This window comes from Microcaecilia unicolor, chromosome 1, assembly GCF_901765095.1.
Source record: "Microcaecilia unicolor chromosome 1, aMicUni1.1, whole genome shotgun sequence".
NCBI classification, from domain to species: domain Eukaryota; kingdom Metazoa; phylum Chordata; class Amphibia; order Gymnophiona; family Siphonopidae; genus Microcaecilia; species Microcaecilia unicolor.
In genome coordinates, this window is record NC_044031.1 from 504,517,771 (window position 1) to 504,531,833 (window position 14,063).

At 44.6% G+C, this 14,063-nt stretch overlaps 1 protein-coding gene across 6 annotated transcripts in view; it reads left to right on the forward strand.

Moving 5' to 3' along the window:
- Positions 1-11,583: 11,583 nt before the first annotated feature.
- The window catches only part of YTHDF3 (YTH N6-methyladenosine RNA binding protein 3), a 110,180-nt gene continuing 107,700 nt past the window's right edge, over positions 11,584-14,063 (forward strand). For 3 of the 6 annotated variants that reach the window (XR_003943392.1, XM_030214995.1, XM_030215007.1), the window contains exons 1-2: positions 11,854-11,965; positions 12,432-12,456. Coding sequence is in view for 3 of the 6 variants with exons in the window: in XM_030214995.1 (XP_030070855.1) it covers positions 11,942-11,965; positions 12,432-12,456 (49 nt within the window). In the remaining 3 variants the exon portion in view is untranslated. Of the gene's footprint in view, positions 11,624-11,696; positions 11,966-12,431; positions 12,457-14,063 lie in introns of those variants that run through there. The other 3 variants (XM_030215024.1, XM_030215016.1, XM_030215031.1) reach the window with 3 other exon arrangements.

The window sequence follows — 14,063 nt, forward strand, 5'->3', positions numbered from 1 at the left end:
CTAATTATAGCTTTTGCTTTTGTGCAGACAGAAAATGTGATCCCAGGAGAGGGGCTGGTTCCATGTGCAAGATGTCTTTCAGCTTGAATCCCTCATGAAAAAGTAAAAGAACTGAGAGAGGAGATGGCAAGGTTGAGAAGCATCCGCAAAAATTAGAAATAAATCAATGAAATGCTTTATGAAGCATCAAAAATTTCCAGCAATGGGGAAGAAGAAGCTGTGCTGAAAGAGGACAACTGGACTTAGATCACAAGACCCTGCAGGACTGACATCATGACTCCACTTACCCTTGAACCAGTGGTGTGCTGGTAAATTTTTAACAACAGGCTCTCTCCCCGGTCCACCTCGGCGCCCCCCCCCCCCCCGTCCACCACTGCACCCCCCAGCCACCTCTGCGCCCCCCCCCCCAAAAAAAAAAAAAAAAATTGCAGAGCTGGCTATACCCAGGAGGGGCGGCCAACACATTACTCTCTCCAGGAAAAAAAATTAAATGATCCCAGGTTCCAATCTAATTCATGTTTAATATGGGATAAAATGCCATAAATAAGTAAATAAACATAAACTTTTAACGTTCAGCACTTGATTCTCAAAGTGGACATATTCCAAACACTATAATGAAAATAAAATTATTTTTTTCTACCTTTGTTGTCTGGTGACTTTGTTTCTCTGATCATGTAGGTCCAGTATCTGATTCTGCTGCTCTCTATCTGTTCCCTTGACTCAATTTCCAGGGCTTCCTTTCCATTTATTTCTTTTCTTTCCTCCTTTCTTCTTCATTTCTGGTCCTCCGCATACTTGACTGTACAGTGGATCCAGCTTCTGCCTATTTTCTTCATCCACATGCAGTTTCTCTCCTCACTTCCTTTTCCCTCATCTAATCTCCTTCCTCTATCTTCCCTCCATGTCCAGCATTTCTTCTCTCTCCCTTCCCTCCCCTCCATCCAAGTCCAGAATTTCTCTTGCCCTCCCCTCCATCCATGTCCTGAAACTCTCCTCTTTCCCCTGCCCCCCTCTACCCATCCATGTCCAGCAAGTCTCTCCCCTGCCCCCCTCTACCCATCCATGCCCAGCAGGTCTCTCCCCTGCCCCCTCTACCCACCCATGCCCAGCAAGTCTCTCCCCTGCCCCCCTCTACCCATCCATGCTCAGCAAGTCTCTACCCTGCCCCCCCTCTACCCATCCATGCCCAGCAGGTCTCTCCCCTGCCCCCTTCTACCCACCCATGCTCAGAAAGTCTCTCCCCTGTCCCCCTCTACCCATCCATGCCCAGCAGGCCTCTCCCCTGCCCCCCTCTACCCACCCATGCTCAGCAAGTCTCTCCCCTGCCCCCCTCTACCCACCCATGCCCAGCAAGTCTCTCCCCTGCCCCCTCTACCCGTCCATGCAATTCTCTTCCCTGCCCCCTCTACCCATCCATACCCAGCGATTCTCCTCCCTCCCCTGCCCTTCCCTGCCGCTCCGAAGCATGTCCAACGATGTCCTTCGCCCCCACCCTCCCCTCCCGCTCCCATCCATCTTTTTTTAATTACCTCCGTTGAAGCGCGCGCTATTTAAAGCCCTGCTGCGTGCTGGCCATCTCCAGGCTTCCCCTGCTGGATGATGTTCGTGCCTTAGTCCCGCCTTCACGAAAAAAGGAAATGATGTCAGAATGAAGGCGGGACTAAGGCACGGACATCATCCGAAGCAAGCAGGGGAAGCCTGGAGATGGCCAGCACGCAGCAGGTCTTTAAATAGCGCGCGCTTTGACGGAGGTAATTAAAAAAAGACGGAGGAGAGGGTGGGGGCAAAGGACATAGTTGTACATGCTTCGGAGCAGCAGGGGAGGTAAGCATGGCCTGTGATGGCGCCCTCCTGCCATGCTTACCTCCCGCAATGGAGCCGGCTCGCCCCCAACAACCGGCTCGCAAGAGCTGTCAAAATTTAACAAGCGGCTCTTGCGAGCCAGTGCGAGCCGGCTCCAGCACACCACTGCCTTGAACTGAAGAACCAATATGCGGTCCGAAGTGGAGGAGGCGAGAGCATCCCAGAGAGAGAAGGAATCGGATCTCTAAATTCTCAAAGTTGCTGGATCAATGACCATTAAGAGGTTAAAGGTAGTGGTGGTTGATGATTTTCTTCTGAGGGGTACAGAGCCATCCATCTGCAGACCAGACATGATGTCCCAGGAGGTGTGCTGTCTGCCAGGTGCCAAAGTTCAAGATGTTACAGAAGGCTTGCCAACTCCTTCAAACGTATCAAAAGTGATTTCATGGCTCTGGGAGAGAGGGTGAAGCAGACAGGTGACTAGGTGGTGTTCTCTTCAATCCTCCCTGTTCAGGGTAAAGGCCAAGGTACAGAAGCTCGCATCCTGGAGATTAATATGTGGCTGAGCAGATGGTGTCATCAAGAGCATTTTGGCTTCCTGGACCACGGGGTGCTTTTCCAAGGACTGCTGCGCAGGGATGGTGTCCATCTATGAAAGAAGAAAAGAAGTGTTTTCAGCAGCAGACTGGTTAACCTATTGAAGTGAGCTTTAAATTAGAATTGTTGGGTGTCAGCTGGTCCCTCTTCCACTCTCTGGCCAGGGTCAACCCTACTTTGCCTGTAGGCTCCAATGTAGGCCCGGACCTTCGGACTATGAGTTTGTCCTTATTCCAAACCCCCAGTTTCTGCAGCTCCTTCAGGTAACTGCTACTCAAGCTGTCCTTAAGGTAGTAGTTCAACAAACGTGCAGCAACTCCAATACTTTTATAGGTTAAGGGTTTTTATTTACACCAGTTTAGTCACACCGACTTATTCCAGCTCCAACTTCATCATTACAGGACAGTTCTTCACCTCAAGTTTCTTACATTAATTTCACCTCAACAATATAATTCAAATTCCTGTCTCAAGACATTTTAACCCCAGTCCAGTTTCTCTTGGCACTACCTTCTGTTCTCAGATAATTTACTTGCTACTTTCACTTTTCACAAACAGTTCATTTCATCAACATAGCTTCAACCTCCTCCCCTACGAAGATTTTAGTCACAGTCCAACCTTTCAAAGGCACTCCCTTCGGTGCACAGTAAATCTGCTGAGTTACTGTCCTCCACAGATTTCTCCCCAACTGTACCAGTTTTGTTTCTCCAGTTTTAAACAGTCGAGGTAATACTGCAGCCAGGAAACCTCTCACCTTGCCATCTGGAGCCTGTCCTAATGCCGACACCTCCATATGCTCCCCCCCCCCTATTTCCTCCTCTGCCTCCATTTTATCCCATTCCATATCCTCCTCCTCCCCACAGGGTTCTCCCAGCTGCTCCCCATCTCCCTGATTAGAAACCATCTCCCAATCCTGTCCCCCCCACCTTTATTTCCTGTGAGTCGAGCATAGGGTCTGGTGGATTGTGGGAATGGTAGTCCCTATCCTTACTTATTATTCTGGTTGGCCCTTTGGCCACTAGGGGGTGAATTCCATGTCTATAAGGAACCTGTAAATGAAATTTGCTCTTCCTCCAGAGCATACTTCCCTCCTGTCTCTCCCTTCGCCCTCCCTGAAGCAGTCTTCTCTCAAACCCCTTACATGGGGCAGGATGATCAAAGCCGGGAGAAGGGCTCCCTCAGTTCCAACTAATTGTGGGACTTAGCTCCACAAGAAGATACCAATGGTCAATCAATTCCTGAGTCTCTTAGAGTACCTATCTGTATTTTCAGTTTTAAACAGTCTCGTTGGTACCTCAGCCATTACATAGCTTCTTTTGCACTGTCTTGAAAATCCAATTAACTATCAGTTCATATTTTTCTCAACTTTTTTGTCTTAATCCTCTATAGAATCAGACATATTTATTTATTTATTACATTTGTATCCCACATTTTCCCACCTATTTGCAGGCTCAATGTGGCTTACATAGTACCATAGAGGCGTTCGCCATCTCCGGTAGAGAGACAGATACAAAGAGTTGTTGTGGTCGATTAAGGTTCATGTATTGTAGACACATTAGGAATCGTAGAGAGGAAGAGTTATGCAGAGTCTGTAACAAGCTTTGGTTTCGTTTTGTTGCAGGGTTTAGGTACTTAGGTTGGGTCGATAGGGTAAGCCTTTTTGAACAGATTGTTTTTTAGTGATTTCCGGAAGTTTAGGTGGTGGTATGTTGTTTTCACGTCTTTTGGTAGTGCATTCCACAATTGTGTGCTTATGCAGGAGAAGCTAGATGCATAAGTTGATTTGTATTTGAGTCCTTTGCAACTTGGGTAGTGGAGATTTAGGTATGTTCGTGTTGTTCCGATTGTGTTTCTTGTTGGTAGGTCTATGAGGTCTGTCATGTAGCCCGGGGCTTTGCCGTAGATAATTTTATGGACCAGGGTGCAGATTTTGAAAGCAATACATTCTTTGATTGGAGGGGATTAGTGCTTTCGAATCGCGTTTTTCCAAATATAAGCCTGGCTGCTGTGTTTTGAGCGGTCTGAAGATTCTTTATTAGTTGTTCTTTGCATCCCACGTAAATTCCATTGCAGTAGTCTGCATGGCTCAGTACCATTGATTGTATCAGGCTGCAAAATGTTTCCCTCGGGAAGAATGGTTTCACATGTTTAAGTTTCCACATTGAGTAGAACATTTTCTTAGTTGTGGAGTTAACTTGGCTCTCAAATGTAAGGTTACAGTTGATAGTGACGCCGAGGATTTTCAGGCTGTCTAAGATAGGGAGTGTATAGTCTGGGGTGTTTATACTTGTGGGTTTGTACGTATTGTGTCGGGATGAGAGGATGAGACAGTGTATTTTATCTGTGTTGAGTCTTAATTGAAATGCGTTTGCCCATGAGTTCATGATGTTTAGGCTGAGCTTGATTTTGTTGGTGATTTCTGTCAGATTGTGTTTGTAAGGTATGTATATTGTGACGTCGTCTGCATAGATGAATGGGTTGAGGCCTTGGTTGGATAAAGACTTGGCTAGTGGAGTCATCATTAGGTTGAAGAGGATTGGTGAAAGTGGTGATCCTTGAGGTATTCCGCAGTCAGCTTTCCACGGTGATGATATGTTTGAATTTGATTTCACTTGGTATGTTCTAGTGGTTAGGAAACCCTTGATCCAACTAAGTATGTTTCCACCAATACCAAAGTAATCTAGGAGTCTTAGTAGTATATTATGATTTACCATGTCGAATGCACTAGACATGTCGAATTGAAGGAGAAGTATGCTTTTACCTGTTGCTATTTCTTGCTTGAATTTGGCCAGGAGAGTTATGAGTACTGTTTCAGTGCTATCGAGGGGTCGAAATCCTGATTGTGATTCATGTAAGATTGAGAATTTGTTTATGTAATCACCGAGTTGTTTGGTTATCATGCTTTCCATCAGTTTGACTGCTAGTGGGATAGATGCTACTGGGCGGTAATTGGTGAGTTTGCTTGCCTTTTTCTTGGTGTCTTTTGGAATTGGGGTGAGTAGGATGTTGCCATTTTCTTTAGGGAAGAGACCTTGTTGGAGCAGGTGGGATGTGAGGTCTGCTATGAAGTGGAGGGGGGCAGATTTTATTAGGTAGCTGGGGCACGTATCCAATTTGCAGTGAGTGTCAGAGAACTTTTTAATCGCATGGGTAACTGTTTCGGTGTTGGGGGGGGGGGGCAAAGTTTGTCCAGATGCAGTCTGCTGGGTGTTCTCCAGGGGTTGGGTCCAGACTGTTGATGAAGTTTTCGATATCAGTGTTGTCAAGAGGGAGTGCATTGCGTAGTTTTACAATTTTTTCATTGAAATAATTAGCAAGCTTGTCTGCAGATGGGATGTCTGAGATGGTTGTGGTGACCAGGGTGGTGTCGTTTACGAGTTGGTATAATTTCTTCATGTCTTTGTAGTCTGGTCCTATTTTGGTTCTATAATATGACCTTTTGCCCTGTCTTATTGCGTATTTGTATTTTCTTTGTATTTGTTTCCAAGCGTTGAGGGTGTGTTCGTCTTTTTTCCATGCTCTTTCGAGTTTCTTGGATTGTATTTTCAGATTTTTCAGTTCGTCGTTGAACCAAGGTATCGAGATGTGTCTTTGTGATGTTCTTGTTTGTAGGGGTGCTATTTCGTCTAGTATGCTTCTACATCTTTTGTCCCAATTAAAGAGGTAATGTATAGAGTCCGTTTGTGTTTTCCATTCGCTACTGTATATTTGTTGCCAGAATGTTTTCAAGTCTATTTGGCCTCTTGTGCTATAGGTTGTGTGTACTTGTATACGGTGTGAGTCCTTCTTCCGCCACTTTATGGATAGGTTTAGTTTGTAATGGTCGGTCCATGGCGTTTCTGTCCATTTAGTATCAGTTGTTATTAGGTTTTGGTCTGTGGACAATTTGTGTGAGATGAGGTCAAGTGTGTGCCCTTTGATGTGGGTTGCTTGCATGTGTGGCCATTTTAGAACCCATAACTGGAGGAATTCTTTGCATTCTCGTGCGTTGGCAGAGTTTGGGTCTTCAGACTTAAACCTAATATTAACAGATACAAAATGGACAGACATACCATGGTCAGACCACCACAAACTAAACCTATCCCTTCAATGGCAAAAAAAGGCTCATACCATAAGCAAGAACACACAACCTACACCACAAGAGGCCAGACTGACCCTGTAACATTCTGGCAACAGATCTACAAGAACAAATGGATAGCACAAACTCCAAACACTACCTCCTAAATTGGGACAACAGATGCAGGAGCATACTAGACAAAATTGCACCATTACAAATAAGAACCTCATGAAGACACACCACAATACCATGGTTTAACGAGGAACTGAAAAAATTAAAAACACAAGTTAGGAGACTTGAACGAGCTTGGAAAAAAAAAAGGAAAGATGAATATACACTTAACGCATGGAAACAAATGCAAAGAAATACAAATACACAATAAGACAAACCAAAAGGTCATACCACAAAACCAAAATAGCGCCAGACTACAAAGACACACATAAACTTTTCCAACTCATGAACAAACTTCTAGACACCACACCGGTTACCACAACCAACACAGACACCCCATCATCAGACAACCTTGCTAAATACTTAAACGAGAAAATTATAAAACTACGACTCACGTTACCACTTAATACTGCCAATCACGAAAAATTCATTGAGTGTCTGGACCCAATCGCCGATGAATACCCAGCAGACCGAATGTGGACAAACTTCGGTCTTCTGACCGACAAAAACGTGACCCAAGCAATCAACAGGTTCACCAAATCCCACTGCAAACTGGATATTTCTTCCAACAACCTAATAAAATCCGCCCCTCAACGCTTCATAAAAGACCTCACGTCATATCTAAACTACATGTTACAACATGGACTCTTCCCTAAGGATAAAGGAAATATACTACTCACTCCAATACCCAAAGACTCAAAGAAAAAAAGCAAATGACATAACCAACTACCGCCCGCTAGCATCCATCCCTCTGGCAGTAAAACTAATGGAAAGTATGGTAACCAAGCAACTTACTGACTAGTTAAACAAATTCTCAATACTACATGAATCACAATCAGGATTTTGATCCAACCACAGTACCGAAACAGTATTAATCACTCTCCTAACCAAATTCAAACAAATAATTGCAACTGGCAATAGTGTACTTCTCCTACAATTCGACATGTCCAGCGCGTTCAACATGCTCAACCATAAAATACTATTGAACATCCTAGAATACTTTGGGATTGGAGGAAGTGTACTTAGATGGATCAATGGCTTCCTAACTGCAAGAACATACCAAGTGTTATCAAATTCGAATACATCATCACCATGGAAACCTGAATGCGGGGTACCTCAAGGATCACCGCTCTCATCAACCCTTTTCAACCTAATGATGACACCCCTAGCCAAATCGCTATCCAACCAAGGACTCAATCCTTACATCTACGCAGACGATGTCACAATATACATCCCATTCAAACACGATCTAACAGAAATCACAAATGAAATCAAACACAGCCTCCAAATAATGAATTCATGGGCGGATGCATTCCAACTAAAGCTCAACGCAGAAAAAACACAATGTCTCATCCTCTCATCACAATATAATACGAACAAACCCACTACTATAAACACCCCAGGCTATACCCTTCCTGTTTCAGATAGCCTGAAAATTCTCGGAGTTACAATTGACCGAAATCTCACACTAGAAAGCCATGCGAAAAATACAACAAAGAAAATGTTCCATTCAATGTGGAAACTCAAAAGAGTAAAACCTTTCTTCCCAAGGGAAGTATTCCGCAGCCTGGTACAACGAATGGTGCTAAGCCACCTAGATTACTGAAATGCAACCTAGGCCAGATGTAAAGAACAAATCATTAAGAAACTCCAAACTGCCCAAAACACAACAGCCAGACTCATTTTGGAAAAACGAAATACGAAAGTGCCAAACCCCCAAGAGAAAAACTACACTGGCTCCCACTCAAAGAATGTATTGCGTTCAAAATTTGCACCCTGGTTCATAAAATCATTCACGGCAAGGCCCCGGTCTACATGTCAGACCTCATAGACCTACCAACCAAGAACACAAAAATGTCACATGCACATTCCTGAATCTCCACTACTCCAGCTGCAAAGGACTAAAATATAAATCAACATATGCATCCAGCTTCTCCTACATAAGCAAGCAACTATGGAATGCACTACCAAACGTCATAAAAACAATGCACGACCTAACAAACTTCTGAAAATCACTAAAAACCAACCTGTTCAAAAAGGCATACCACAATGATCCATCCTAAATACCAGGAAACAAAACCTATGCCAGAACTGGACAAAACCGAACTCCGAACTCTCTATACTTGACTGCTTCATTTACTCTGTCACTTATGAACTTTAAAGCAATACCACTTTGTATTTCTCATTCCGGAAATGGCGATCGCCACTACGGCTGTTATGGATTCTGATTGAGACAATTTCAAGTTGGGTTGTTATGGACTCGGCGGTGATTTTGGTTGTAAAGTGGGATCGATAGATTAGTGCTATGCCTCCGCCTCTCTTTTCCTTTCTGGTCCAATGAGTGATTTTGTATCCTGGAGAGCATAGTTCAAGGATTATGGGGTCCTTTTGATCATGGATCCAGGTTTCATTGATGAAGATTAGATCAAAGTTTTCTGACATGATCCAGTCTGTTTTTATTGTTGTTTTATTTACGACGGATCTGGCATTGATATAACCCACTTTTTTTGTATGGGGCTTGGTGTTGTGTGGATTTTTGTTAGTTGTCGTTTCTTTGTTTGTGTGTGTTTGGTATGACCTTTCTTTCCGTTCTGTTGATGTTGTCTGGATGTTGGAATTCTTCGTTATGGTTGTTATCAGTTTGTTGAGGTGTGGAGTATCTGGTCAGTCTTTGGTGATTTTGTAGTATGGGTATGATGTTATTTTCTTCGAGAGGGCTGGTTAGTGTTGGATGGATCTACTACTACTACTTAACATTTCTAAAGCGCTACTAGGGTTACGCAGCGCTGTACAGTTTAACATAGAAGGACAGTCCCTGCTCAAGGCGCTTACAATCTAAAGGACAAATGTACAGTCAGTCAAATAGGGGCAATCAAATTGGGGCAGTCTAGATTTCCTGAATAGGTTAGATGCCGAAGGTGACATTGAAGAGGTGGGCTTTGAGCAAGGATTTGAAGATGGGCAGGGAGAGGGCTTGGCGTTGTGTGATAAGTGATCTAATGCCACCTGTTCTCTGGTGGGTACTGTCACCGTTTGCCTGAGGAGAGCACTTTGAAAGGCATTGACTATCTCTCTACTTCTTTCTGATTCTGCAGATGGAACACTCCCAATCTGTATCCGGTAAGTTGAAATCTCCCAGCAATAGCACCTCACCTTTCATTCCCCAGCCTTTGAGTATCTGTAATTAGATCTTTGTCCAGGATTGTGTCATAGGTCTGTAGATGACATCTGTGTGAATAGAGGTTCCACCTTATCTCTCCAAGACAATCCATATCATTTCCTCCTTTCCCAAGTTGCTCTGAATTTCAGCTGCTTGTGTTTTCTTTTTCATATACAGTGCTGCTCCTCCACCTTTTTGGACAGTTCTATCCTTTCTAAAAGAGATTTTAGCATGGTATGGTTGCATCCTATTAATTGCATCCCGTGCACTCCGCTGTATGGATAAATCCTTTTTTTCTGTTCCCTTCTCCACTACTGCCAACTCCAGACTTCGCTCCTTCTGTCTCGTTGCACCTTACGCCTGGAATAGACTTCCTGAGCCTCTACGCCTTGCCCCATCCTTGACCATCTTTAAATCTAGATTGAAAGCCCACCTCTTTAACATTGCTTTTGACTTGTAACCACTTGCCCCACCTACCCTCCTCTCCTCTTTCCTCTACACATTAATTAATTTGCTTGCTTTAATTTTTGTCTATTAGCTCTGTGAGCAGGGACTGTCTTTCTTCTATGTTTGTGCAGCGCTGCGTACGCCTTGTAGCGCTATAAAAATGCTAAATAGTAGTAGTAGTATAAGGAGTAGGTAGCTAGGAGTATTTTGACAATATATATTTTGGATGAATTCTGTTTTGCTGCTAAAAAGCCAAATGGGAGGGGGGTAGTTCTTCTTTAAGTTGTCTCCAACAGCTGATTGCTTCCACTGTAGGGAGTCAGTATCAGTGGGTGAGCATAGGCACACCGGAACGCTCCTGAGTCTCTTTCTTATCATTGTTGCCTAGTTATCCATTTCAGGAGGGAGACTTTTTGGCCGGTCCTGGATTTGTGCCAACCTCAGGTACATTATGGGATCTGCAGCACTGATTTCAATGGATAGAATTGAGAACTACAAATTCCACACTACTTTGGGATATAAGTTTAAAACCAGGACTGGCTAGAAAGTCTCCTCCTGGAATGGGTTGGCAGCTCTGCATACCATGGCAGGCCAGAACATACGTGCTCACAGCCACCAACAGCTTTAGGGAAAGTTATCAAATATTTATTTATTTATTTATTTGTTACATTTGTATACCACATTTTCTCACTTATTTGTAGGCTCAATGTGGCTTACATAGTACCGGAGAGGGTGTTTGCAGACTCCGGTGTGAACAAATACAAAGTGATGTTGTGGTAAGATAAAGTTCATGTGGCACAGCTGCATTAGGGCATCGTATAACGGAAGAGTTATTAAGATGGGTTATTTTACCATAAGTGGTGTTATTTAGCACAGGATCATTTTGCATAAAATAGGACCCTGTGCTAAAATATGACTTTTGGAAAAATAACCTGCCTTAACAGTAGTCAACCCCCCCCCCCCCTATTAGATTGTGGAGGTAATTTTCAGATTCATATAGCTTTATTGAGATGATAGGGTTTTTTTTTCCTGTGTTACTAAAATAACCTTTTACAATTTTGCAAAAAAAGTTATACAAAGTTTACACAATAATGTTAAGAGAGCACAATAACAAGGCCAATTCGCAGGTTTAGAATGACAGCTATAGTCCTGGACGTAGATTTACATAAGGACTGTAACTTCAAAAACTGAGAGTCGTGCAAAGTCCTTTCAACAACAGGTCACTAGAGGATATGGCTATGGTGGCAAACGGGCATACGACAGTCCCCGCCCTCGTTCCTTCCACGAGATCCTCCCACAAACATTCCCAGACGGACACGCCCCCTCACGCAAGCCCACTGTCACGTGACAAGAGAGGGAACAGGACCTGCTTTTGACGTCAGGAACGGAAGGTCAGGGTGCTCCGGAACAGAAATGAAATTATTAGTTTGACAGAATGACAGCCATAGCAGGGAGGGTTTGAGCAAGAAAGTTGGTGGTAGAGGGAAAGCAGTTTAGGCCCTTGTCTGACGCTGTGTCTTGTTTCCCTGCCGTTCGTGCTAGGGAGGGACGGAGCAAGTGGAAACCCTCGAGCTGCGGACCCCTAGCCGGACGGCTGAAAGCGCGCGGGTGCGCGCGCCCGCCCGCCTCCATTCCCCTCCCCCTCTCCCCCCCCCCCCGGCGCAGGCGCAGACCCAGCCCGAGTCCGAGCTGCGGCGGCTCCGGGAAGAATGTCAGCCACCAGCGTCGACCAGGTAACCGGGAGCAGAGAGGGGGCGGAGGCCGAACCGCCGCCTCACGGGTACCAGTGCAGCAGAGGGGGTCCAAGAGCTGCCGTTTGTGTGTACAGGCGCGGAGCCTGGGGCCTCTGGCAGCTGTAGTCGGTAGTTTTAGGGGGAAATAATTGGTAACTAGTCTCTGGGGCCTGATCCCGGAATTAGGGAGCCCGGGACTGACCACTGAGCCTAATGTTTCGGGATCTCCGAGATCTTTGGGTATATGACTTTGGAAATACTGCTGGTGTCTGAACACCCTCTCCCCTGCTTCCTCTGCATACTTTTTTTTTTTTTTTTTACCTGTTCTTAGCAGGGAGGAGTGTTGACATCAGAGCTCGGGTCTCGCACTGTGCTCTTCTTTTCCCTCCCCCGTGTTTATAGAATAGAAACAATTATAATGCATTCGTCTTCCGCAGCTTACTTTCTCTCTTTCACGTTCTTGCAGAGACCTAAAGGACAAGGAAATAAAGGTGAGTTTTGTTTGTGCTGTTCGTGACGTGTAGTCCTGTGCTGGTGGCAAACATAAGACTTGTCAACATATACTTGAGATGTTGGTAAAGTTGCTTTGGATCTTTACGAATAGAATTAGGCGGATTCGGGGATGAGGGGGGCTCCTTTGGGAGTAAATCTAGTAAAGGGATAGGGGATTTCAGTTTCCTAGCCTTTTTCATTCTGGACGTTCATACAGCCTAAGCCCCTTTACAACTGCCACAACAAGGCTTGTGAATGTCACAACATAAGTGTATAGGAGTTGAAAAGAAGGTCAGAAAACTTTTGAGGGTATTTGTGTGCATTTCCGGTTGTCCCATTTCAAAAACCTTTTAGCAGAACTAGAAGTTCAGAAAAGGACCCGAAGAATGATAAAGGAGAGATTGAATAGTTTAGGGATCTTCAGCTTGGGGAAAGGTGACTGAAAAAGGGATCTGATAGAATGGGCTTGATATACTGCTATTTGTGCCCTGGTACATCAATTTACAATAAATTCAAAAAGAAAAGATGGGCAAGCAGGGGAATTTATATTGAAGTTAGAGAAAGGGAGGAAAAACAGTAGATGGAGCTACTGAAGGAAGGAGAGAAGAGCGATGAGCCTGAGATAAGAGGGGAAAGGAAGGAAGGACAGGAAATAAAGTAAAATTCAAAGGGAATGGAGGAAGAGAAAGAAGGAGGCAGGAAGTGGGGGGGGGGGTGAGGAAAAAGGGGAGCTAGGGGGTGGGGGGGGGGGTTGAGGAAAAAGGGGAGCTAGGGGGTCAGGGTGAGAGAATGGGGAAGAGGGTCCCTTAGAAGTTTCTGAGATCCTGAGTGTTGGTTATTGAACCTTTTCAAACAGAAAATCAAGATCATAATCCATTAAAGTAATTAACAGCACATTGAAATGGTAGTCTTTTTTTTTTTTTTTAACAAAGAACATAATTAAGTTGAGGAGTCTGTTGCCAGAGTATATGGGTAAGATGTCTAAACTAGTAGGATTGAAAAGAAGTTTGAACAAGCTTCTGTAGAAAAAGTCTATTAAAAAAATCAGACAGGTAGGTAGAGGCTGACCGAAACCAGCGGTTTTGGTTCTGGCTGAAATCTGTGGCTCGGTTTCAGCTGAAACTGTAACCCTGTCCCCTGCTGCAGTCCAGCCTCCCCCACCACCCTGACAGAAAGCATGGTTCCCCCCTCCTGAGCTGACCGCCCTCCCTTGTAAAGGCCCTGGTGATCTAGTGGTGCCTTCAGGGCATGACCATCCCAAGTTGCTCCTGCATGCATCCACTGCACTAAAACAATGGTGGCTGTGACTTCCCTCGGGAGGATGCAGCCGCCGTTTTGGAATTGAGAATGGCTTTAGCAGGAGCAAATCACTGCTGCTCAGACCATTCCCAATTCCAAAGTAAGTACATAAGTATTGCCACACTGGGACAGACCAAAGGTCCATCAAGTCCAGTATCCTTTTCCAACAGTGGCCAATCCAGGTCACAAATACCTGGCAAGATCCCAGAAAAGCTCAATACATTTTATACTGCTTATCCCAGAAATAAGCAGTGGATTGTCCCAAGTCAATTTAATAATGGTCTATGCCGCCCAGACCCTTTAAAAA